The sequence below is a fragment of the Hipposideros armiger genome, unplaced genomic scaffold, assembly GCF_001890085.2.
Source record: "Hipposideros armiger isolate ML-2016 unplaced genomic scaffold, ASM189008v1 scaffold_1060, whole genome shotgun sequence".
In the NCBI taxonomy this organism is placed as follows: Eukaryota; Metazoa; Chordata; class Mammalia; order Chiroptera; family Hipposideridae; genus Hipposideros; species Hipposideros armiger.
In genome coordinates this window covers 150,212-176,033 of record NW_017732410.1, presented here as the reverse complement: position 1 = coordinate 176,033, position 25,822 = coordinate 150,212, and the positions used below count along the sequence as shown (strand labels likewise).

At 47.7% G+C, this 25,822-nt stretch overlaps 1 protein-coding gene across 1 annotated transcript in view; it reads right to left on the bottom strand.

Annotated features, from left to right (window-relative positions):
* The window catches only part of CNIH3 (cornichon family AMPA receptor auxiliary protein 3), a 194,322-nt gene that overhangs the window by 82,566 nt on the left and 85,934 nt on the right, over positions 1–25,822 (bottom strand). Inside the window, exon 5 of the mRNA XM_019631994.1 lies at positions 12,799–12,968. Coding sequence (XP_019487539.1) covers positions 12,799–12,879 — 81 coding nt within the window. The 5' untranslated portion in view covers positions 12,880–12,968. The remainder of the gene's footprint in view (positions 1–12,798; positions 12,969–25,822) is intronic.

Below are 25,822 nucleotides of genomic sequence, written 5' to 3'. Positions count from 1 at the left end.
GCGCGCTCAGAATCCATCTCCCCTGACATCTGGGCCTTACGCCTCCCAATTCCTCTTTCCTAATCTTCGCATCCTTGGGGGCTGCAATCACTTGGCTATTTCCATACCCACAGCCCTTGAATGCAGTTGTTAATTCCTTTCCTCAATAAAGTTCACAGAACACATTTAAATATTTTTTTTATCCCAGATACAAATGTCTCTATTATATAGGGTACCATCTGGGCTGCTATGTTGCTAGCAACTCCTTTTTTAGGGTTTGTGAATCAGTTGCCAATAGAAAGAAAGAAAGAAAAAAAAAAAAAGGAAGTCAGCTCCAAGATTCTGCTTTCCTCCCCTGCATTTTTCCCCAGCAGGAGAGCTGTATTCCATCGTCAAAATGGACCATGGGAAGACAAAAACACAGAAGATACCTGAGACTGATGCTCTGGAAATGTCAGCCCAGGCTCTAAACACCTTGGAAGAGGGGGGTGGTGTCATCAAACTCCCCAGCCCTGGGCCCTCCAGCTGGGCTAAGGAATAATGCACAGCCTCTGTCCCATCTAGGATGTATGCAAAGGAGGACTAAAAAGGGGTCAAAAGCAACAGAGAAAAAAGGGAAGGTGGGAGGAGAAAGAGAAAGTAGTCAAGGCCTGGGAGTCCCTAATGCCAGGGACTCACTAACAGCCATAGACTTCTCCAGAGCCAGTCAGGCAGCAGAAGCGCCTGCTGGGCAGGGGTGGGGAGCTGAGCTCTGAATGGAAAAGCTGAGAGATGGAGAGATGGAGAAAAGCTTCCGTGGCCTAGCCTGCAGTTCCTCCCTCACTAGGAGGAAAGGGGTCCAGGGAAAAGAAATCAGTGTGTCATTCAGTCAGGAACGTGTGTCCTGAGCACGCATCCACAGCTTGTACAGACACTGCAAAGGACTGGAAGTTAGAACTCCATCAGCCAGACAGCATCGTAGAAACCCAATGACCACGGGCAGCTCCCAGTGTCAGTCTTGTTCAAGGGCAGACCACGAACACAGGGTGGGCGCTCTTGGCCACACGCCTCTAGGTGTCGAGAAGTAGACAGCATTTGGGGAACTGTGTGTGCTCCCACCAAGGCGTTCAGCCCAAACTGTGTTGACTACAAATGGACACACACATAGGCTTTCCCTACTTCCCACCCCCAGCCCACGCACTCTAACCCCAGAAGGACAGAGAAAAGCAAATTCCTCCCTCCCAAAATGTATGGCCAGGAAAGCGTGGGATTTTCATCACTATGGAATATTTTTTGTTGTGGTGGTAATTGTGTGTGTGTGTGTGTGTGTGTGTGTGTGTGTGTGTGTGTAAAATTACATTTTTACAAACCTGGTTGTTGTTGTTTTTCAAAAACCACTTTTGTGACTCAAGATAGCTTAAAGAAACTGGAGTTCATCCTCAAATTTTCTCCCATTGAGCTGAGAGCCCATTTCCTTTCCATGCCCCACAGTCCTCAGTTTAGGGGCAAACATAAAATGGAGAGAATATCGCTCCTCTTCAGCCCAGGTAAGGCTACCTGGTCCCTCTCCCTGGCAGCCACCAAAGGATGTCTCTCTCCCTGGCAGCCAGCAAAGGATGTGCTGGGACTTTGGGCCTCCCACTGATTTGAGAGCAGAATGCAAATAAGGCTTTAACGAACAAAAAAATTTTTATTTTTCATATGATCCCTTTGTTCTTGATGTCAGGCGCATTTCTCAGTTCTCACACACCCAAACATTCTCGAGCTGAAGATCTCGGAAAATGCTGCTATCTCTTCCTGAGGCAATCGCTTAGAAATGACTCTGGTCATGGGACCGTCTCCCTGGCAAAGCCCAAGACTTGGTCCTGGTAAAATCTCTTTAGGGAACATTTATAAGTTCTGACAACTAGGACACAATGCTAAGACTTGAAGGAAGATTCCATGACTATTTTTTTTTTTTTTTTTTTTGCTCAGCTCGGGCTGACTTGAACCACTGTTGCTCAGAGCTCAAACTCTTGAGCGAGCTCTTAACCAACTGAGCCACTCAGCCGGCCCTTTCCATGACTATTTTATTCACCTAAAAGACTTGAGGATTCCAGAGTAATGCAGCCAAACAGACCAAATATTCAAGCAAACAAGTAAACCTGGGATGTTTGGGGTACTGCTGTTGGTCCATCCTAGAGGAAGGCAGAGAGAGGCAACCAACACGGACCAGAGGGGCAAGAAATGGCAGAGAGTTGGTGCAGCAAAGACTCAGGGCCAAGGGAGTTTCTGCTCGTAAAATGAGAGAAGCCACAAAAAAATAAACAATTGCTATTTGATCCTGCATTTCCACTTTGGGGTATAGACACAAAAAATATGGAAAATAGGCTAACAAAGAGATATTTGCATACCCATGTTCACAGCAGCTCTGTTCACAATAGCCACAAGGTAGAACCAAGAGATGAATGGATAAACAAAATGTGGAAATATACATACAATGAAATATTTTCCAACTTTAAAAAGTAATGAAATCCAACACATGCTACAACATGGATGAACCCTGTGGACTTTATGCTGAGTGAAATAAGTCAGACACAGAAGGACAGCTATTGTATAATTCCACTTACATGAGGTACATAGAGACAGAAAGTAGAGTGGCAGTTAACAGGGGCTGAGGGGTGGGGGGACAGGAAGTTAGTGTTTAATAGGCACAGAGCTTCAGTTTGGAATCCTGAGAAGGTTCGGATGGGTGGTGATGGTTGCATAACAATGTGAATATACTTAATGCCACTGAACTGTACATTTTAAAATGGTTTTGGGGCCGGCCGAGTGGCTCGTTGGTTGGGAGTTGGCTTGAGGGCACAAGCTCTGAGAGGTGGGGCTGACGGTTGGGACCCCACATGGGCCAGTGACGCTGCGTCCTCTACAGCTAAGATGGTGAACAACAGCTTGACCTGGAGCTGGGCTGTCGTGAGTCACTGGCGACGGCGTAGGCTGCAGTGGGGCTGCAGTGGGATGCCGTAAGCTACCGTGAGTGGCCAGCAGCCAGCATGAGCGGTCGGCAGCCGGTGTGAGCTGCCGTCCAATGGCCAGCGACCGATCTGCCTCAGCTAGGAAGAGCTCAATGATCATAATACCAAAATGGGCCAGTGAAGTGACATCCTTCACAGCTAGATGAAGAACAAAAAGATAGCAACTTGTCTGTTCCCCTTCCCCGATTCCCCAACGCTGTTCCCCCCCCAATTCCCCAATAAAATCTTTTAAATAAATAAAAATAAAATGGTTTAAAATAGCAAATTTTATGTTATGCATATTTTACCACAATAAAAAAAAATTAAAATTAGAGGAGCTAGACAGAGCCCAAAGTCGAAACTGCAGAGCCAGGAGCGTTCCGTTTCTCTCTCAGGTAGCGAGGGGAACAGAGAGAAAATTGAGCAAAAGGCCGCAGCCGGAGAGAACTAGAGAACGCAGGTCTTCTGACAAGGCGGCCTGAGCCTAGACCTGGGCTGGACTAATTAAATGATAGAGACTGGACAAAAATACCCAGTCCCACCGAACAGACACTTAAGTAGTGTCTGAACAAGTTCTGGTCAGACAGAAGTCAAGAAGACAGCCCCTGCCCTCTCCGTGCCTGTGTGTAACTGAGGCCTTACAAATCCTTCAGCTAGAGTAACTGAATTGTTCATTTAAGACAGAGATCCAGATGGTGGTGGAAGTTTCTGTGCTCGGAGCCCCATCACAGACAGGAGGGCCACGGCCTGTGGTGGCAGGGAGCCCCTGGAGGGTGAAGCCGTTCCTTCTGACTATGGTGCCCAAGCCTCTGGCTAACCGGTGGGACCTAACACTGTACTGTGTTGTCCTCCCTTCCATGTCGAGTCTCGGAGCAGATGGTAGGAGAATCTCAGTACCGAGGGGTTCTGCCAGCTCACACAGCACTCACAGCACACAGCCCATCCCAACCAGGTCAATGCCCAGGCGCCACCCCTGCAGCCAGCCACCACCGTCCCCAAAGCCACAGGCTCCCTTTTCTTCTAAAGGATGACACCTACAAGATTTGGGGCCCACAAGCCAAAGGAGACGGCTAAAGAGGTGACTTCCATCCTCTTACACAGGTCTGAGAGTCACCAACCACCAGCCGCGTGCTCCACACATACTCGCTGTGTCTTCCTAAGTTCTGCAAATACGTGACGTGGACAGTAAGGGTCCTGCCATTCACCAGCTTCTACGTCACTCAGAGAACCCCGGTGTACACTCACAAAAGTGTGTGTTCCCCCAAGGTGACGTGAACAAGAGCAAAGGAGCCACACGAGCTTTCTCAGGAGTTCGTGGTAGGCTGGGGTGAGCAGAGCTGTCAATGCTGACACTTGAGCCAAAGATGGAAAGGATGTGCAGAATTTAGGTCCAAGAGGGTAGACGCCTTTCCTTGTGGAAAGAGGAATAAATACACCTATCTAGGAGGTAATAAAGTCTGCCTGTGGAGTTGGGGCCGTCGGGTGGGGGGAGTAGGGGACTGACTGCAAATGGTGGATTCTACACTGTAATCGGTGCCAAAATCGGACGCCGAACTCATGTGGCCATTATCCTATGAGACCCATGAGACCCTAAGCCCTGTAGTCGGGATCGCCCCAACCAAGATTCTGAAGTCTTTCAACGCCTACGACGCTGTGCACACAGAAATGCTAGTGGCTCCGTGACAGTCTATCGGCTTAATCTTGGTTTAGGTATCTTTTTTAGCGTTTTATAGTTTGGCTTGATTTTAGCATATGTAAGCATGTCTGATTTTGCCTCTCTTTCTATGCCAAATTAAAAATACCTGCCAGCCTCATTCAGTTCTGGGTTGGTATTCAGAGACCAACTCAGGATTTCATTGTGCACTTGGAGTTTTCGGTGACCTTTATGGGGATTAATCAGATTCCCAGCATCGTGAAAAGGAGTGCAGGCGAGTCTGAGTTACCCGTGCACACCAGAGGCCCTGACTCTAAGGGACCCCACGTAGTGGCCATGCCAACCCCCAGATCTGAGTCTGGGATTTGTGTGCATGACCTCAGAGTTGGTGCCAGGATTGACTTAATGCCTCTTCTCTAACACAGGTCATTTTCTTTTCCTAAGGACCATCGAGTGACTAGAAGAGGAAGCAGCTCAGAAGCCATCTGAATGACAAACACATCAGCCTGGAATTTGTTATCTGCCTTACCAAAGCCACAGGGGGCTACCTACATCTACCTGGTCTGGGAGTGAGATACAGTGAGACCCCTGTCTTAAAGCATCAAATCAACACAGCCCCTGCCAGGCCTGACATTGTCCTCTGCCCTGGGGCGCCCGCATGGGCCGAGGCCACTCCAACCAGTTATTGCAATGACAGCAATTCCTCTTTGGCATCTGTCATTCAGAACCTCAGCCCAGCGGGGCCCTCCTCACCTCCAACCTGACTGCTCTGTCCCACCTGGCAATTTCCATCAACCCGGTGATTCAGGGCTGGGCTCGATTGTCCTCCCACCATGCCCGGGACTCCAAGGGCCTCCAGTACAGTCTAGAATGTGCATTTGTAACCAGGTAAGTCTGGGAAACTATTCATCGAACAAGAGTTTGTCAAGCTTGGGTTAGCTACAGAAAATTATCCAGGTCCCTGAATTTATTTATTCTGCACTAACTGGACTCTGACCACCTGGGGCTGGGCATGGAGGATACAAATGGGGGTGAAGCTCCTTACCCTGGAGGGGCTTCTGGTCGGGCACAGAGACAATACAACACCACGTGACCAGTGCAGCAGTGGGGCTCAGACCAGGGGACGTGGCAGGGGGCTGGGGACTCAGATACCAGGGAGACTGGGACTTTCCTGAGGACCAAACCTGCTCAGGGGAAGAGTAGGGTGGGTGAAGAACATTCCAGGAAGATGAAACAGCCCGTTCAGGTGACTGTAAGAAGTTGAGAACGTCTGGAACATAGAGGACAAGAAATGAGGTTAAACAGCTAACTGGGCCCTGGTCCTGTGGGCCCCCAAACTTTGTAGGTGAGAGATGCCAGAAAAATGTTTAGTATGGGAATGACACCAAGAGATCCTTTCGGGTGTTAGAAAGGTCACTCTGGGCAGCTCTGTGAGGGTAACGAGAGAGACCAGTTTGGAAGACAGCACCACGCCCTGAGAGAGAGCAGGTAAGAGCCTGAACGAGGCAGGGCCCTGAGGCACGGAGAAGAGGGGGCAGATATGGCTGGTGACTGGAGAAAGAACAGACCTGGGCATACTGGGTCCACTGAGGCTGTGAGGGGGGAGTGTAGACGCACTCAGCTTGGCACCGACCGGGATGTGGGGTAGGCAGCCCCACACAGTCTGTGTCTAAGGATCTAAGCACAGGTCTGGGAGGCAGGTCTGTGAAAGGAGAGGAGGGAGAGCCCACACAGAGGTGGGGGCGACAGGTAGCGGGGAAGGGGGCGAGGAACACAGAAGCAACAAGCAGAGAAAGCCACAAGGAGCGTATAGGTCAAGGCCACCACGGGGCCACGATAAGCCCTCGATGGCAGAGGCGAGCCTGAAGGAGGCCACTGGCGCCCTTGCCAAGAGCAGGGCACAGAAGAGGTGGGTCAAAAGGCAGGGGCCAAAGAGGACATGAAAGCCTTAAAAAAGAGACAAGCGAAAGGGGCAAAATGCTGCTAACATTATTGGCTAATTCTGGGTGATGGCTGCCGAAAAAGGCTTTATTACTATCTGCACTTCTCTGTAAGTTTGATGTAAGAATAAAAAGAGGGAATGGGGGGGGGCAGGATGTGGTGAGGGAAACTTGTCTGCAGGGAAGACCCGCCGGGTGGCATGAGGGGGGCCCCAGACAAAGGGGCTTATCTGTCAGCTCAGAGACTCTGCAGCCTTTGTAGCTGCCTGGAGGGAGGACCCGCAAAGGGCAGAGGCTGAGGACACAGGACGCGGGGGTAAGTGAGGGACAAGGTCCCGGGACCTAGCAGGAGAAGACGGCGCCTCTGACAGGAGGAGAGATGCTGCTTCTTTGGAGTCTGGGAAGCGGGGAGAAGTCATGGGGGCAGAATCGGAGAAGTTCGGGGAGGGGCAGGACACGGAGGTGGCCCCGGCTGAGAACCTCTATCTCCTCTGTGAGCTCGGGGTGAAGTCATCTGCTGAGAGGAGATGGGGGGGGCTTTGGGGAGCTTGGGGGGCTCTCAGAAAATGCCAAAGATCGAGAACAGTATTGTAGGAGCTGAAAGAACTGAGGGTCATGCTGATGAGTTAGGAGGTGACACTGGGGCCCAGCTGAGGTCCAACCAGCACCAGAGCCTCAGGCACCTGGGGGGAGAGCAGAGGGGGAGATGGGCGGATTCCTGGGAGACCAAGGCCTTCCAGGCGGGAGCGACAGGACACAGGTCATGGCAGCTGAGTGAGGACCATGTGTAGGATGACAAGGTCGATGGCACAGGGCAGAGGACGAGAGGAAACAGTTACAGTGACGAGAGCCAAGAGCAAGGCATCGGGTGTGGGAGGGAGAGAGCCCAGGGCTCACACGGAGAAGGCAGATCCAGGCTGTGGGCTGGGAAGGCAGGAAGTGGTCACTGGAGGTGAGGACCACGACATCACCTAGGATGGACGATGCAGGATGGGGAGACGTGACTGTGACCAGATGCCACCTCCTCAATGGATCCAGATGACAGCACCAAGGAGGCTGTGAAGTCCCCATCCAGAAAGAACATCTACAGGACAGGGGGGCACAGGAGGGATCTGCTGGCAGACCTCCTGGGAGGGAGAGGAGCAGTGAACACAAGCCCAGAGATGACAGCACAGAGCCATGCAGATGCCAGGCAGCCAGAGGCGCTGGAAACGAGACAAGTGAGGTCCCCAGGCCTCGAAATTCTGGAGGGGACTCTGCCCAGGCATGGCTCCAGGGCCAGTACACGTGTACCCTCCAATTACCTGCAAAGGCCTCCAACAGTCACTGCCTTAACATTTGTTCAACTCCAAGGTCACAGCAAATTGTTAGTGTGCCTCTGCAATGTCCAACCCCAATGAGGCCTCGAAATATCACCAGGTCGTTGGGACGGGGGCCGGTGCTGGCTTGTTCTAGGCCGTCTCTGAATTCTGCATGACTGTGGTGGGAACAGAGTGATGACAGAAACTTTCTCTTCAGTAGTTTATTGAAAATCACCAGCCAGCACCTCAACACCAGCAAGGGTGAGGTGGCACAAGCCAGCACAGACATTACACCTTAACAAAGCATTTTCTCCGGGAACAGCCATATTGTCCCAAGCTGTGCCTCTGAAGAGAACCAGCTCCACTCTCATCAAGACGGGCTCTGTATGCCCGGTAACGGCCAGTCTTCTTTTGTTTAACAACTACAGTTTCCAAGGTTTCAAAGTGCCTGAGCACAGCAGAAAACACATGTGCCCAAACTGCCTGGGGAGCAGTCCCTGAGAGGTAGCCAGACGCCAATCAGAAATCAATTACCACGTCAGCCAGAAGTGGGCCAAGCTGGAAGGGAACGCGAAATTATCTGAGTCTTTACCAAGCCCCTTCCACATGCCAAGCACTGTTCTAGGCTCTGGTGAAGCAGAAAAGGTCACTGCTCTCACGGAGTTTCCTTCCACGACAACTGTGAGGCCATGGAGAAGGAGGTTGGGGGATGACAGAGGAGTGGGCTAGGGGAGGCTGGAAGCGCAGAGGTCACAAGTGAAAATGCAATGCCAGAGAAGGGTGCAGATGTCTCAAAGGAACGAAAAGTGGAGACCAGGTGAGGCACAGCCAAGCGTTCCGCAGCCTCATCTGAGCAGGTTCAGGTGGGGTCTTAAAAAAAAAGGCTACTGCCAACCCCAGGCACCCAACATTTTACATAGACCCATTTTTTGCTTCCAGATGGATAATTTGAGAAACGGAGCAGTTACTTGGTTTCCAGTGGCTGAGTCTGTGACAGGGTAGGAACTGGCTGAAAGTCTCAACGGTAAAGACTTTTTTTTTTTCCCCCTTGCAAAAAGGCCTCTGAGGGAATATGTATTTGTTAGCCCATCAGGGCCCATTAAAACTCTCTGATAACAAATGCTGCTGGGAATCCAAAGAAATATTGGTGGGAATTTATTTTATTTGTATGTTATCATAATTCAGAGTTTTAAAATGTGATTCTACATATAAAAAAAACTTTAAAAGTTAAAAACCTGGAAATGAATCTTTGATCTTTTCAAAGAATGGGTTCATCTGTGTTTATATAAATGACAGTCTGCAAAGAGGCTCAAACAAACTGCAGCTCCGAGGGCTCCTGTGGGTGAACATTGTTCACTTTATGTCGGCTGGAAATTGACATCACTCACATCGGAAACCCTTCAGGACACTTATTTTTTTCTTCTAAACATCTACATGCAATTTTTAGAAATATACACAAACACACTGATTAGGAGATACTCAAATCTTTTCTGGCTGATAAGATTAGTAGTGATTTTTTTTCATTTGATGTCCCTGTATTTTCAAAATTTTCAGCAATAAACCTGTGTCATTTTAAAAGCAGAAAAAGTAATTTTGAAAAAATGAGATACAATTTCCTGTTTTTTAAAAGGATATATACAATAGTATGTTTGGTGTCTTCTTGTTGTTGTTATAACGCCAATCAGAAATTCCAATTCCAAATATTTATACAGAGAAAGGTAATCCTTTAGATAAAAACATTATCCACCATTATCAAAGTTAAGCAATCCAAAGACAGTGACTAGAGTTAGAAAAAGGATGTGGGCATAGAAGTCTCAGACTTAGCCATAATCCAAGCTCTCATACATATCAGCTGTGCAACCTTGGGCAAGTTTCATAACCTCTCTGATCCACAGTGTCCTCATTTGTAAAATGTCAGTTGTGAGGACTAAAGGGCTATCTGGGTGATAAGAGGCCATGTGCCTGAAGGTATGCAAAGCCAAAAAAAAAAAAACCTTCAGTTTTATTCCTGCATCTTCCAAATGTGATAAATGTACTCAAAGATAGCGGCTGACATAAATTAATTGGCAATTTGAAATATTTTCATTGGAAAACAAATGCAGATAAATTTTCACAGTAAAAAACAGGAGTTGAAAGGAGTGTTGTGCTTCTGGCTGGCCACATCCGTCCTTGCTCCCAGACCTCCAGCCGGGAGAAGGGGAGGTAAACAATTGGAGGTCCACCTGAGAGGTCCTTAGTGCCTAGAACTGGCCTGCTGTACACACTCAGTAAATAGGAGCTACCAGTATCACCCCTAAGTAGGAACATACAATTAAATAAGAAAATGTGCCCTGTTCCTATCTTACAATCTAGACATGGCTGTGGGGCAGGCCTTTTAATTGTTGTACATTGTTAAGTGCCCAAGGTTCCTTATTTGGGATGTCAGTATATGCTAAGCAATCAATATGGTTCATCAGATCAAGAAATATACAAGGAATATCAGAAGCTGGAAAGAAAGCAAACATAGAGTCTAACATAGAACTAGCTCTCCTAAATTTTGGCTGAGATAATTACCAACGTAGAACCAATGCCCACACATATAACATGTGCACTGAAATCCATGAGTCTCCGATTTCCCCCTCCCGATATTCAGGAGCCAAATCATTGCGGTGGGGCTCCGGGAAGTTCGATTTGGAGAGAGGGAGAAGGAAAAGGCTAGGAAAAGAAGAGGGCCTGAGACTCGGGAAGTGTTCTTGTAATTTGAATTCAAAGAGCACAGATTCTTTTTATTCTTAGAAATTGGAATCCTGTCACTTCCACTGGGGACTCAGGTCAGGACCTGACCCAGACTTGGAACCTGGCCCATTCAGCTGGACAAGGGAGTGAGACTTGGGGACCAGGAGGGCAGAGGCCAACACGGGGTCACGGTAACACAGGGTTTTGATTCAAATGTCTATTAGTCTACCAGCAGCACAAACTGTCCATTTAATTAACCTGCTCTTAAATTATTTATCTTCCCTGAGAGAAAATTATTCTTTCTCTGCTTCAGGGGCTAGTTCAGAGAACTCCATGCCTGACAGCTTGATGGGGCTCTCAGGTACCTGCCACTCTCTGGCCAAGACAAACACACAAAGAAACAGCAAATGAAGTGTTTCTGGAAAAGGGGGGCACTGTAGTTAGCTTTCTAGAATGCAGGTATCTCCCCACATTCAAAGAAGCAGAGGAAGCTTCTTTAAAACACATGAGCGGGGGTCTGCTGTGCCACTGGGCACGATCTACTCTGCATCCCTTTTTACTCTAAATTAGGGAAAGTTTTCTCTTCCCATAACAACTGTCAACGACTTCAAGGCTCCATTCTCTACCACAGATTAGACTCAGTAGCCTAGATCCAGAGCTCTGGGGTGTAGGAAGAGAGAGAGCGTGCAAAACCCATCACGTCTCACTTGAACGATTTTGATCAGCCAGGAAATTCCTGTCTGAAGTCCTTCTCTCACCCCCAGATGCCTAAATCAACTGACTCATGGACTTACCCCACCTTGGACAGTAGGGGAAGCGTGGAGATCACCCAGGTCAACTTTCTCACTTTCCAGATGTGGACGGTGACAAGCAAGCCTCTTCCCTAAGGTGACATGGTTAGAAGCCTCCTGGCTCCCCAGAGGTTCCCTCTCCTCCTTCTAACAAGAGCTGCTCTACCTGCTTAGTTCTATTTTAAGATAAACCCTCTCACTCTAGAAAGCACTGATACCAAACACCACATGTCACCCACCCTGAAACTTTCTTCTGGTCTTCGCTCCATGTCATCTCCCACTGCACGCGTGCTCGCTAAGGCTCCCCAGAACCAAGCCTCAAGGAATTCATCTCAGGGTCCTTCCCTGTCACCAGGACTTGCTGAGTGGGGCAAGGCTGTGCTCTGTGGTGCTCCTAAGTCGCTTGACCTGACTTAGCCTTTCTGCCCACCAACGCTCTGACTGTGAGGACGGAGAGCATAAACAGCCTCAGAGAAAGAAGCCCTGAGGGTTTGATGGACTTGCCACGTGCTGCACAGTCTTGCTAAGGAGACCACCGTCCCTCCTTCCACTCTCTGCCTCTCTCCCTACTTCTATCCAGAATCATCCCATCTCCTATTCCTACATGATACCTGCATTATGGGCCCCACCATTACCGCCCTCAGCCTGGGTAGCCCTCTGGAAGGGTGGCGAGAAAGCTGATGCCCCCTGGGGGTGCTGAGGTCTTGGGGGGAAGGGTGGGTTGCCTCCTATGGGGGTCTTCAGGAGATGGATGGGTCAGACCCCAGAAAAGTGAAGGCGGAAACACCCTCCTCAGCCTCGCTCTACATGACTTTCCTCCATGGCCTCCTCCACCCCTGTCCTTCCCGGCTCTCCTCACTTTTCTCCCGCCTTCTCCCACATCTACCACCAGGACCTGGTCCCTCCCCTCCCTGACCCAGCCTCTCCCCGCTTCCTCTTAAAAGACACTCCCGTCTTCTTTCCACTTTATCTCCAATTATGTCTAAATGCAATCCGCCGCAGATGCTGACATTTTAAATGTTTAGTTGTTATAGTTACTTGACTGCCGGGCTGACCGCGAAGCTTCTCCTCCTGCTGGCAGAAGAGGTGGGGGCAGGGGAAATAGAGGGGTACAGGAATTGTCGCCGCCACTCCTGGGGCCAGGGACATCGGTCAGGCCCTGGCAAGAGTGCCTCGTCCCGGGAACCAGAGGTCCCTCCGCCTCCAGCCAGTGGCCAGGGCATCGAGGGCGCGCCCGGCGCCCCGGGCCTGGGGATGCCACGAACTGCTCCCGCCCCGGGACAGGGAGCGACACCCAGAATGTGCGTCGTGACTGGCCTGCCAGTCCTCCCACACTCGCAGTGGGGAGACGGTGAGATGGCATTTTAGAGAAATTGGGGAAGGAGGTGAACAGGGGCGCATTTGGGGCGAAAGAAAAAGAGTTAGAAGCCACGGCCGGTTACTCACGTGCCAGATGGCGAAGAAGATGAGCGCAGCGCACAGCACCAGCGAGAGCATGTAGCAGAAAGCAGCAAAAGTGAAGGCCATGGCCGGCGGCCGGGCCGCCCGCACCCCAATCCCGCCACACACAGAAGAGCCCCTAGGAGGCCAGTGCTCCGTCTCGAGGAACGCTCTCCCTTCAAAAGAGGACAGAAAGGAGCCACGTCGGCACCCTCCCCTCCAAGCCAGTGGGAGGCGGCACGCCACGCGGAGAGAGACTCAAGGGTCCGTGGATAGGGACAGGATTCCCACAGGCTCGGGCGACCTGGGACGCCAGCCCGCCCGCACAGAGAAAGGTGCGTCAAGGGTCGTTGGCGGGAACGTCTCCAAATCGAAGAAGCAGCAGCCAGATCAGTAGAGAACTCCTGCAGATGAATGCCAACCAGCGAACCCCTCCGGGCGAGCACGGCCAGGGGTGCGAGGATTCCGCCGAGGCCCGAGCGAGAAGCTCCCGTCTCCCGGAATCCCGGTGCGTTGCGCTCCTAAGCCGAAGACGGGAGGCGAGCGCGCCGCTCAGGACCCTCGCTCGCCACCGGGGCGCAAACGGAGAGCATCCAGCGAGGTTCAGGGCGCACGCCGAGCTCCTCCCAAATCCCAGAGCCGGCAGCGGCTCTTTCCCGGGAGAACGGGTCTTCGGGTAGCCGGGAAGAACCAGGTCCCTTCAGATCAGTGCCCCGGACGTGGCTTCTAAGGCTGCTACGCACCCCTAGGCGCGCCCGGCCCCAGCTGCTGCCCTGGCCGACCTGCCTCGGTCACCCAAGTTCCCCGAAACTAGGACTCGGAGCCGGCTGGGTACAGGTTCCAGCCCAGCGGGCCTGCTCCCGCCCGAGCAGCTGTGGCAGCGGAGCTCTTTCCACCTGCTGCTGCCGCCGCCGCCGCCTCTGCCACTGCGAGCACTGAAGCGGCGCGCGGGGGTACCCTCCCTCTCCGCGCCCCACCCTCTCGGATCCGTTGCCTCGGAGCACGCCCTCCCGGGCGGGCGGAGACTGCCGCGGCAGCTGGGGGCTGGGAAAGGTGGGTGGCGGGGCACCGCCGGGTGCTGGGTCGGGTGCCGGGTCGCCGTCGCCGCTGCAGTGGTGCGCGCCCGCCTCTGAAGGAAACTTGAGGCCAGCGGCGCAGGGCGGCCGCGCTTTGGTGGGGTGCGATGTGGAGGTGCAGGGACTCTTTAAACACGTGTGTCTGGAGGAGGTGGGAAGCTGCGGAAGGGTATGGTGTGGACCTCGCGCCTGAAAGCGTCAGCCGCTCTTTCCAGCTCTCGCAGTTTTGCCTGAATGGCAAATGTGGGAGCAGAGCGGGTCGGTTTTGTGTTGGTTCGGGTACAGGACGAGCTCTTGGACCCCAGGATTGCTCGGGTGGGTTTTCCCAAACTGTGATGCCCACTAAGGCTCCAGGCTGCGTTCGCAGCGCTGCTCCCAGCCCCTGCAAAATTCTCCGTTAGCGTCTTTCCCTTGCATCCTCCATCCTCCCCTGCCATCTGACCTTGGGGGAACTAGACTTGGTGCACTGTTCTGGACTGAAGAGCCAGCAGCTACGGCTCTGTGTTATGGGGTTGGTCTAATGGAACTGTCAAGAGCATGCGCTTGTGGTGTCAGACCTCTTAGTATAACAGCAGCAAGTTTCTTAACCTCTTTAAACTTCAGGGTCCTATCTGAAAACGAGGGATAAGAATACTACCAATCCACTTTAAGGGACTAAATAGGACCATAAAGAACCTAGCATAGAACCTGGCACTTGGTACCCATTCAGTAAATGGTAGGGATTGCTACCTGCACACTCTGCCCCGTGGCCCAGCCTCTAGGAAACGCACCATACTTCCTTTGTAAGGGATTTCTGATGCAGCAGTGAAGCAGGTTCTGATCATTACAGATAGAACTTGGGTTTCAGATAAGTCAGTAAATCCAGAAGGCAAGGAGAGGCCTTTTGAGCTTCCTTTGCTCGGCCCGCTCCAAATTCTTAGGAGTGTACTTTTTTTTCTAATAATGGCCCTTGAGCCATTCTCTACTTCTGGGCCCGCTTCTGCTTCTTTGAAATATATTTTTACTTCTAATAAACTCCTTTTCTGCAACTTAAAAAAGAAAAACAGAAAGCAAAGAGAAATATCCTGGAAAATGACTGGCAAATCCGGTGGAAGACTACAACCACATCATAGTTTGCAGTGAATCTTAGAGCACCTGGTCTCGTGCACAGAGTAGGCACTAAATAAATATTCTTGATTCTAATCCTGGTGAGCTAGCTGCACTGTTCACATATGTGATTCCAATGGCTTTAAAGATGGAAGAAATGAATTACAGAGAGTTAGTCATACAACCAGCTAGTGACAGAACTAGAAGTCTGCAGACTCCTAATCCAGGGCACTTTCCACTACACCCCAACATGCTTGCAGCTGTTTGGGTGCACCTCCAGTTTGGAAACCAGATGCCTTTCAGGAGGAAGTGGGGAAACTAGAGCAAGTCCAGTGGCTATTGACAAAAGCGTCAACAGATCAGCATTTAACAACCTCTGGGTCAAGACTGGCTACATACATAGCTGCGTCAAGTGCAACAAGAAAATGTAGGTCTCCTTGTTAAAAAATTATTAACAATTTCAAGATAGTAACAGCGGAGCACTGAACCAGGTGTGAAGCCCTTCTGAGTACAGGACCCTGGGCAACTACAGGGGTTGCACACCTGTGAATACAGCCCTACTCTGGGTGTACTCTTTCTCACTTCCTCTTTTACTTATGTCTTCCAGTATAAATTCCCATTAAAGAAAATTTGGAAAATACAGAAATGAAAAAAGATGAAACAAATACCATAGCCTGACACTCTCAGATACCACCAACACAATAGTGGTATATTTCTAGCTCTGTGTTTTGCTTTTTATTTTACATCAAACATTTATTTGACATTTTTGTGACACCAAAACAATAAGATAATATCAAAGGAAAATTTGATAATTCAAATATTTTCATTCCCTTTAGGGCGATCTATTGTCTTTTGTTTCTGCTGGCTCTCGCTTATGGAGTCCTAGCTCCTTGTGTGTCTAGTAATTTTTTATTGTATGTCAAACATTGTTTGTAAAAGTTCTTAGCAGAAATTTGAGGTCTAAGATGATGTTATCTTTCTTCAAGGAGGATTTTCTACTTCTTTTGCCAGGTGTCTGGGGAGAGAAGCACTCTAGAATTACCTTAATCCAAATTCAGGGTTTGAGATTTTCTGGACTAACCAGATGACTGTGTTCTGGTTCACCCTTATTTACGTGGAGCAATCATTTTGGATCCCAGGCCAAAGCAGGTAAGTAATCAAGTCCCAAGCCATGGTGGTCCTTGGACTCTGGCTTCGGTTCCCAGTTCTACAAAGCACTAGAAGCACAGCTCAGCCTCTCAGCTACCTCCTCCAGACTAGCAAATGACCCTGGGGCAAAATTAGCGGCAAGTACTAGGCTGACGTCTCTGGATTCCCAACCACTCTCAGAACTTGACCCCGGTCACCCCTTACTCTCTTGTTAAGTATTTGATACTTATAAGATGTTTATATATATATATCATTCAGCTTTTTAAATTGTGTTCAGTGGGAGGATTGATCTGAATTATCTAGCCCAGCATCACCAGAACTAGGAGCCTCTACATCAAAAGAAAATTTCAACAAGAAAATGACTCCATTATCCTACCACTCTGACTTTCAAGTCTCCATCCGCATCACACATAGGCTCTATTGTTCTTGCCCTTTCCCCAGCCCTGCTGTATCTTGCTTTATCAGGTAGCAGCCTCCCTAGGCACCACACAGCCATGTCTCTGAGGACTTGCTTCCTCTATGAGTCACTGACATGAAACAGCGTATGGGACACCTCTTCTCCAGAGCCCCGACCTCAGCCTCTTTCCAGTCTGCAGGAAATTGCTTCCTGCTGCCCTCCTGCTGTTGGCAGAGCCTCTTCTCTCTCCTCTCCCAGAATCTCTCCAAAACCACAAAAAACCTTTGACTTCCAACATCTTCTACTTTCCTCCTCACAATTTTTCAGCCAATATTCATCAGAGTAATCACGGCAGTGATTGTGATACTACGGGAGGATTTCTGTTCTGATTGGTAAATAGTGTAACGATAATTGTAGCAAACAGTAAAATTAATAAATAATTTAAAATTCTAAATTAAGCTCATTCATTCGGGCTAATTGTCGTAGGCTGTCACAAGGACCATTGAGAAACAGGCCTCTCATATGCTCATTTATCATAAAGCACACCATGCCGTTTACATCCTGGTTTATCACTACACTGAAATCATGTGGGTGCCACTGATTCTAAATAGTTGTTACTTTAATTGTATTTGTGCGTTGCAATTCTTGCGTAAGTGGTAAGTGTAGTGTGTCAATATTTATGAACTTAGGAATTTATAAATAAAATTAAAAATGAACTCACAGAACAAAGATGCAACCAAGGGTGGATATGCTTATTAATAATGTTCCCTTTAAATATCATACTCCCCAATATTCTGAGTCTGCAGAGAATATGCAATGATATTAATAATGAAGGGCCACTTAGGGTACCTTCTGACAATGTGCCAAATCCAAACAGCCTGAACACCTTTTACACTGTGCAAGAATCAGTCCAAAATCACACATTGCTTGCTATTTCTCCAGTACAAAATAATTCGATTATTTTAACAAAGATATGAGGGTTTTTTTGTTACGTCCCTCGGTGCTAGGGACGTAAATATGTGATGCAAATGGTGCTCAGAGTTGATTGTTAAAAGACTTAGATATTCATCATAGTGGCAATCTGCCATAGCTCGTGGTTTAATAAAAATTATAAATATCAATGCAAAAAACAATCAAAAGGTCAGTTTCACGCAGTAATGCATTTGAAAGAAAAAAAATCTTCTGAATTTAGAAACGTATATTTACTTCACCATAACTCATAAAATAGGAGTAAACATTTTGAAGATAAAAAAAGAATTTAGAGAATTAGCTTTAAGAAACAATATTCTAACAGTTATATCTATACTTTCTATGGCTTTACAAGAAATAAGTGTTTCTGTGAAATCAATTTCATTCAACAATCAATAAAAGTAAATCCGCATATAAGGATAAGTAAAAGAAACTATGTAGAAACAAAGAAATATGATATACCACTTGAAATAAACAAATTATAAATTCTAAGAAAGCTATTAAAATATCTAGTAAATTATGTAAAATGACTGATGGCGAAAGTAAAAAGCATAATGAATTTTTAAGTTGTTTCTATTTATTAATTGCTGCAACTTTGCCAAATGATGTTTGCAAAGCTCCATGGATTATAGGTGATTAAAATTTAATAAAAACCAACCCAACTCATTAAAGATGATGTTCCACAAAAACATGAGGCCCAGCCAATCCCCAGCTCTCCCAGTCATGCAGCTGGGGTGCCACCACGTGGGAAGGCCGTCTTGGCTCTTCCAGCCCCAAACCGGTAGGTATGTGCAGCCAGCACCACGTGGAGCTGAGGCTGTGCCCAGCTGAGGCCAGCCCAGAGCAAATTAAAGGGTGGCTGTTGTTTTAATCAGCTAAGTTTAGGGGTTCTTTGTTAGGCAGTGATAGATACCTGCAAAAGTTTTCTATTCACCAAGTAACCTTTTTAATTTGGTACCCACGGTGGACAGAACTCATGGCTTCCAGAAAGGGGAAGTATATAATGAAGCAACTCCCCCATAGCTTCAATCAGATACGCCTCCAGATCCTGTACCTCCTTTTACTCTAATTCCTATAGTCCCCCATCACCCCCTCCAGACAAGCAGGGGCACAAAGGCTCTGGGGCCTGGTTCTGGATCAGGGTACAGTGTCCAGGCCACTTGAGCTCCAGGGGTCACTTGTCCTCCAGCTTCAGAGTATTTACCACCCCTTAGTTTGGGGTTTCTTTTTGTGATTAAAATATATATGACATAAAGTTTACCGTTGTGACTATTTTTAAGTGTTCAGTTTTGTGACATCGAGTACATTCATATTGTTGTGCAACCAGCACCACTGTCCAGCCCCAGAAATTTTTCATCTTCCTAAACTGAAACCCTGTACCCATTAAACCATAACTCCCTATGTCCCCTTCCCCAGCCCCTGGCAAGCACCATTCTACTTTCTTTCTCTATGAATTTGACTACTCTAGATATCTTATATAAGTAGACCACCACCCTGCCTTATAAGTCAACTCTTTACATCTCTTTCTCCCTCTATAAACTGGGAAGTCCTTCACATTAGAGACTCTTTTGTATTCATCTTTGCATTATGATTACACTTCCCAGTGTTTGGCATATAATAAGTGTCCAATAAATTCTCAGTGGATGGATGGGTGGATGGATGGATGGATGGATGGATGGGGGATGGATGGATGGATGGATGGATGGATGGATGGATGAAGGTGGATGGGTGGATGGATGGATGGATGGATGGGGGATGTATGGATGGATGGATGAATGGATGGATGGATGGATGGATGGGGGATGTATGGATACATGGATGGACAAATGGACAGGGGGATGTATATATGTATGTATGGATGGATGGATGTATGGATGGATGAATGGATGGATAGATGAAGGTGGATGGGTGGATGGATGGGTGGCTGGCTGGCTGGCTGGATGGGATGGATGGATGGAATAGATGAATGGATGGGTGGGATGGATGGCTGGATGGATGGATGGGATGGATGGATGGATGGATGGAATAGATGAATGGATGGATGGGATGGATAGATGGATGGATGGATGGATGGATGGATGGATGGATGGATGGATAGAGGATGGATGGATGGATGGATGCAGTTGTCACAGTCTGGTATCATAGTCGACTTAAACAAGCTTGCCCACTAGATAAAAAGCAAAAGCAGACAAGGACCATGTCTACCATTCACCTACTTACCTTAGAGCACTTACTACTCTGTAGGCACAATAAGCAGGGCGCAGGCCATACCTGGAAGGAGCTCAAAATCTAACAGAGTTGCACAGAGCCAACTATGACTTCAACAAGAACAGCACGAAGAGTGTAAGCACAAGGGTTCTGACATCATGTATGTTCAACAGACGTGTTTTTTCACTGAATTGAATCAGATGACAAGCTAGTCGGAAGCTTTGGGCTTAAATTTCCACTTCCAAGCTGTGTTGATGTTACACAAGTAACTTCGTCTCTCCACATCCTGCAGATGTGTATCAGCTCTGACATGAAAACCAGGTGTAAGCCACCTTGGTCTGTGCAAGCAGGACACAGCAAACACAGAAACCACATTTTCACTGAAGTGGCGGGGACAGGGGTGGGGGGCAGGGGAGGGCCTCTAACCAGAGAGCTGATAGTTCTAGGAAGTCCTTGGGTTATGGAGGCAGAGTGAAGGGATACAGCGCCCTGTTTATGCTCCTGACTCATCTTGACGTCATCCTCCTTAGAATGCTGCCTTCTGTGGACATGAAGTGATTTTCCAGTGATGACAGATCGCAAACAATGAGGCTTTGTTAGAAGCACCCCATTCACTTGTGCACCCAGGCTCTTTCCACACCTGGAGATGTCTCATTTGTTTTAACAACACTGCTTAAGAGGCAGCCGTCATGTCAGGGGAAATCACCTTACTCAGAAACTGCAGAGCTTTCCGGGGGAGCTTAATGGTGCATGCTGGACATGAGAAATGCCCACAGCGTCCCAGCTGCAGGTCTAAAAGCCAGGTCCCAGTGTGACCCTTTAGACTCCTTTAGCCATTGATAGTGGCTGCCTCATAGACAGGACTGGCGTTATTAATAACATGGTAAGTCTGCGAGGCCATTATTTTTTTCTCTATTTGCTAATTCCGATAGGAATTATTAAAATATGTGAACTATTTTCCTGTGCTTCCACATGCTGTGAACATGTGTGCCCTTCTCAATAACAACGGCAGGCGTCCCGAGGAAAATCTGAGGCTACTACGTTTAGCCCCGCAGCTAATGAGCCTGTAACTCACGAGATTAATGTTGGGTCTAATTTTATGGAGTCTGAATATTACTGCCATGATTTCCTTTCCTTTCTGTGCCCCTCCCAGGCCCTGGCTGCAGGATGCCCTGAGAGGCCCTTGTCATCTCACTGAGTTCCACTCTCCTTGTCTTCCACCCCTCTGCGCTCTACCTGAATTTCAGTTTTTAAAAGCTTCATCACTTAATTGTTCCATTTTTCTTCGTTCATTCAAAGGATGTTAGAAACCATTATAAAGATCAGTGTCTGTACACATACACACCCGCACACATTTGGAATGAAAGAAGCTCTTTCACATTTGAACAAAAAGAAGTTCTCAAAGCTTCTAATGAATGAGTACCAGGTGTCATGTGATGACTCCACCAGCTATGACAGCAACTGTGTATGTGTTCTGTGAAAGCAATTTATAAATAGTGGTTATTAATAACCAATGTTGATTGCTTACTGGGTGCCAGTCCTGGGCAAGCACTTGCCAGGCACTATCTCCTTTAATTCTCATACTCTACAAGGTGGATCTTATCATCTCCATTTTATCAATGAGAAAACAGACTCAGAGAGGTCAGGCACTTGCCTAAGATCACACAGTAAATAGTAGGATTCGTACCCAGATCTATCTGACTCTAAAGCCTGAGCTCTAACCGCCCCCTTGCTGCTCCCCAGAGGTTGAGGCCTAGAGATGCTGGCTTCCTGCATAGATGTGGAAGGAACCTGGCAGCTAAGCCTCTGAGAGTAATAATGGGTTGTTTTACAGTTCAGTGTCTGCAGGCTATAAAAACAGAAGGTCTCCAGCTGGGACTGTGCTAACTGTTATGTCCTGGTGTGCAAGGCAAGGAGTGGATGCCAGAGAGTTAGCCCTGATTAGTCTCTGGTCTCTCCTAATCCTTTGAAATGAACTCATCTGCCCAGTGAGACCCAGCTCCTCCCATATACCATTGCTAAGGCCCAGAGGAACAGAGAAGTTAGGTAAGCTTGCCAAGGACACACAGCTAGTAAATGGAAGGGCTAGGATTCAAACCCAGACAATGTGACCACAGAGTTGCCTCCCCAACCCCACTCTTCACAAAGGGCGTAGATTAACTGCCCAGAACAGTGCCAATCATAAACGATGTCACAGTTCAGAGAGAATAGTGGCTGGGAGAGAGGAAAAACTTAACAGGGGCATTGACCCTTCAACCACACCTGTAAGAGCAGGTAGGATTTAGGGAAATGCACGTTATTTCATTGATCACCAAACAGATATGTTTGGCTATGAGTTAACACAGGAATAAGACGGGAAGTGTAATTAGAAAGGTAGATTTGGGGGCACTGAATGCCAATCTGGATTAAGTAAAAACAAGTTCAAAAGAAGTTAGGGTCTGCCTTTTCCAGTCTGCCTCCCGCATCATGTTTCTGTACATGTAACTTTAGGGAAGAAGTTGTTTCTGCAGCAAGACCACCATAAATCTTACAGGAAAATGTAATGCACAAATGAAGCCTCTGATGTTGCACCAAGCTCCAGACACGGTTGTCACAAATTCAGTCAGCACCCATCATCTGGGAGGGGAGGTGGAGGGGAAGGTCTAAAGGCATGGAAAGGGTGCCTCTGGGGCACACATATACCCCACGCTTATGGATAAGAGGGAGAGCAGTCACAGCAAGAGGGTAGGGCATTATACGGGTAAAACAACCCAAATAAACCAACAATCCAAAAATCTTCTATAAGGTGGAACGTGGGCTTCAATTATTTATCCATTTATTCAACAAACATTTATTCATGGTCTAGCATATGATATACTGGTAATTCTCAAACATCTGAGCCAAACAGCCAAACAGAGCCCACTGGCAACCCCCTACTTGGGAGGAGTTGGAAAGCCCTTCCTCTTCCAGGGAGTCCATTCCCAGGGGCTGGGAAGCTGTGTGTGTGTGTGTGTGTGTGTGTGTGTGTGTGTGTGTGTCTGTGTGTGTCTGTGTGTTCTGGGTTTAAAATCTTTCCTCCTCCCCAAAACTTGAGTTGTGGGCAGAAATATCACTTTACCGTACAGATCAGCCATCAGCGATAATACTGTCCGAATGCCAACAAACATCCATGCAAAAAGCAGCCTACACGGAACCCTCCAAAAGTCAGCATCAGAAAGAGGCTGCAGCCTGCAGCTCACCCAGGACAGAGGCACTTCCGCCTGCACATAGAAAGGCACGTAACTTACATTTCATTTAACCCCAGGTATTGCATCTCATCTGAGGAAACTAAGCCATGGTGTTGATTCAGAATGTACACGTATAGTAATGATGACCTGTTATGCCTGCAAGAGCCCTTGACCAGGAAGTGAGTGTGAAGATGCTGGAAAATCGATGACCTTCTGTGGCAGAGGCTGTGACTAACAAAGGACCAAGCATCGCCCCCCCCCCCAGGACCATTCTTTGGCCCTAACATCCAGACAAAGGGGAGCCAAAAGCAGATCTGAACTTAGAAAAGGCCGTTCTGACTGGGGCGTTTGGGGATTTTCTGATCAGCAATAATTGTGCTCACTTAGCCACTTTCATCTCCAGAGCTCAAGCCTTTAATCAATTTCTCACAGTGATCTGGAAGGTTGATCCCCTATAAAATGGCTCAAAAAATAAAAGTGGGTCAGGGAGAAGCTGATGGCTGGGCTCAAGGCTTACTGCTAAATCAGCCTCAGGATTGAGAACAGAACTTTCTTCTTACAGGAGGTCCCGTAGCCTGAGAAGCCTGCCACCAAAATCCAAAATCTTTTTTTAACTCCTCGAATCAGCACCATCAAGTCAGAGCTAAGAAATAAGTAAGTGTTGGCTAGTGGTGCCAGCAAAATGAAACAAGTGCAAAAATCTAGTTAAATACTCAGGACATGTTGGCAGACACCTCTGCTTGTCAAATTCCTGGTTGTCTGAATGGTTATTTACATCGGAATTAATTTGCACTGTGGGAGGTTTAATTTTTTTTTTTAAGTAGCAGCAAAGAGCCTACCAGAAACTATGCTGTCTCCAAAAACGTCCTGTCCTTCATCTCTGATGTATTCACGGACATAGGAAATCCATCACTCTTGTGCTCTGAGAGATCCTAAGTGGGAATTCTCACTCAGGCATCATAACTAGCGCCCCTGCCATCCTCCTGGCCTATCCTGGACCTAAGGCCTGCTCCCTGGACCTCACACTCCTGAAGAGTGCAGGTTCAAGGCAAAGGCCCTAGGAAAATCTGAACATTCTTTAAAACTTGAAAAGAAACGTGTGAAGGTGGCCAAAAGGTACGCAGTTCCAGTTGGAAGGGAAGTAAGTGCTGAGGATGTAATGAACTGCATGGTCACTCCAGTTACAAGGCTGTATTGTGTACTTGAAAGTTGCTAGGAGGGTAAATCTTGAAAGCTCTCACCACAAGAAAAAAAAGTTTGTACCTACGTGAGGGGATTGATGTTATCGTGGTCATCATTTTGCAACCTATCAAATCATTTTGTTGTACACCTTGGACTAATACAATGTTATATGCAATTATATCTCAATAAAACTTGAAAAATATTTTTTAAAAAAAATTTGAAAAAACATATTGAGGAAAAATAAAAGGAAATGTTACTTACACATTTTGAGTTCTTTTCATTTATTCAACAAATATTTAATAAGAACATACTATCTGTCATTGTCACATTATGTCTTGGGAACACAGATATTTGAAGATGTACCACATCACCTCTATCCACAAAGAGTTCATGTTTAGTGGATGATACAAACACAGAAAATGGTACATATTTAGGGGCGGAGTGGAATTAAGGTTGAATTTTATATACTAAAACTCAAATATACAAAAATTATAAGCATATCATCTGTAACTATTCTTATCTTGTGCTCAGTCCTCAATGAGAACACACACAAATCTTAAATTTTCCAATGAAAAATAACTTGGGCTCTTCTAAGAAACATTTTTTTCAGGTACATATTTACTCACTTTCCAAGTTCAAATCCCCTCTCAGGTCTGTTTTCCCTTTCCAGAGGAGCAGAGTCGGGGTTTTAATGGGAAGGATGTGGAGAAAGGTGATACAGGCTGAAAATAGTGTTTCTGGCGCTGTGCACACAAATGAACGCTTTACTGGCCTGTACCAGGGGAAGCCGGCATAGCTGGGGGTCTTCCCTGACCTTCTGAGACTGATGCCAGCAGGTGTGGCTGTGTCCTTCCCATTCCTAAGCATTCCAACTCTCCTCATAGACTTCATGCCGGGCCAACCATGTTGTCTTTTCTGAGATCCCCATGTTCTTATCTTACACTAAGGCTGAGGAAAACACCCCACAGTCTACCAGGCTACAAACCAGGAACATTCCAAACAAACAAGTGGCACTACCAAGAAATCCTTCATTTTGTTCAAAATGGTCACTGCAAATCAAAATGCTGAATCATGCAGCCAAAAAGAAAAATCAAATGATAAGTGCGTCTGTTCATCAAATCCAGTCCTGATGGCTGCAGTGTGAATATTTTTACCAGCCTTTGTTCCATGACAAAAAGATCAGCTTCCCAAAAAGGAAGGGTCTACATCAGCACTTTCTCTGCCTTTTAATGAAACATTGTCTGTTCTGGCATAAAGGGCTTGGGATAGAACCAATTGTTTATTTTTTTCTGTTCCCCGAAGAAGACTTAATTCCAGTTTGTTCAAGATCAGGAAGTACCTCGCTATCTTCACCATCACCAGACATAACGTTGTCTCTGAGTCTCCCATTATTCTAAGGACGTTCAAGGGCAAATTAGACAGCAGTGTTTACAGGGATTGTATACCTCTATGCAATAGAAACTTGAGGAGCTGCAGGGCTGCCAGTTGGGATCCCACATATGAGGGCCAGTGACACTGCTCCCTCTACAGCTAAGATGGTGAACAATAGCTCGACCTGGAGCTGGGCTGCCATGAGTCACCAGCAAAGGTGTAGGCTGCAGTGGACTGCCGTAAGCTACCATGAGTGGCCAGCAGCCACCGTGAGCGCCCGTCCAATGGCCGGTAACCGATCTGCCTCAGCCAGGAAGAGGCAATGATCACAATACCAACATGGGCCAGTGAAGCAACATCCTCCACAACTAGACTGAAGAACAAAA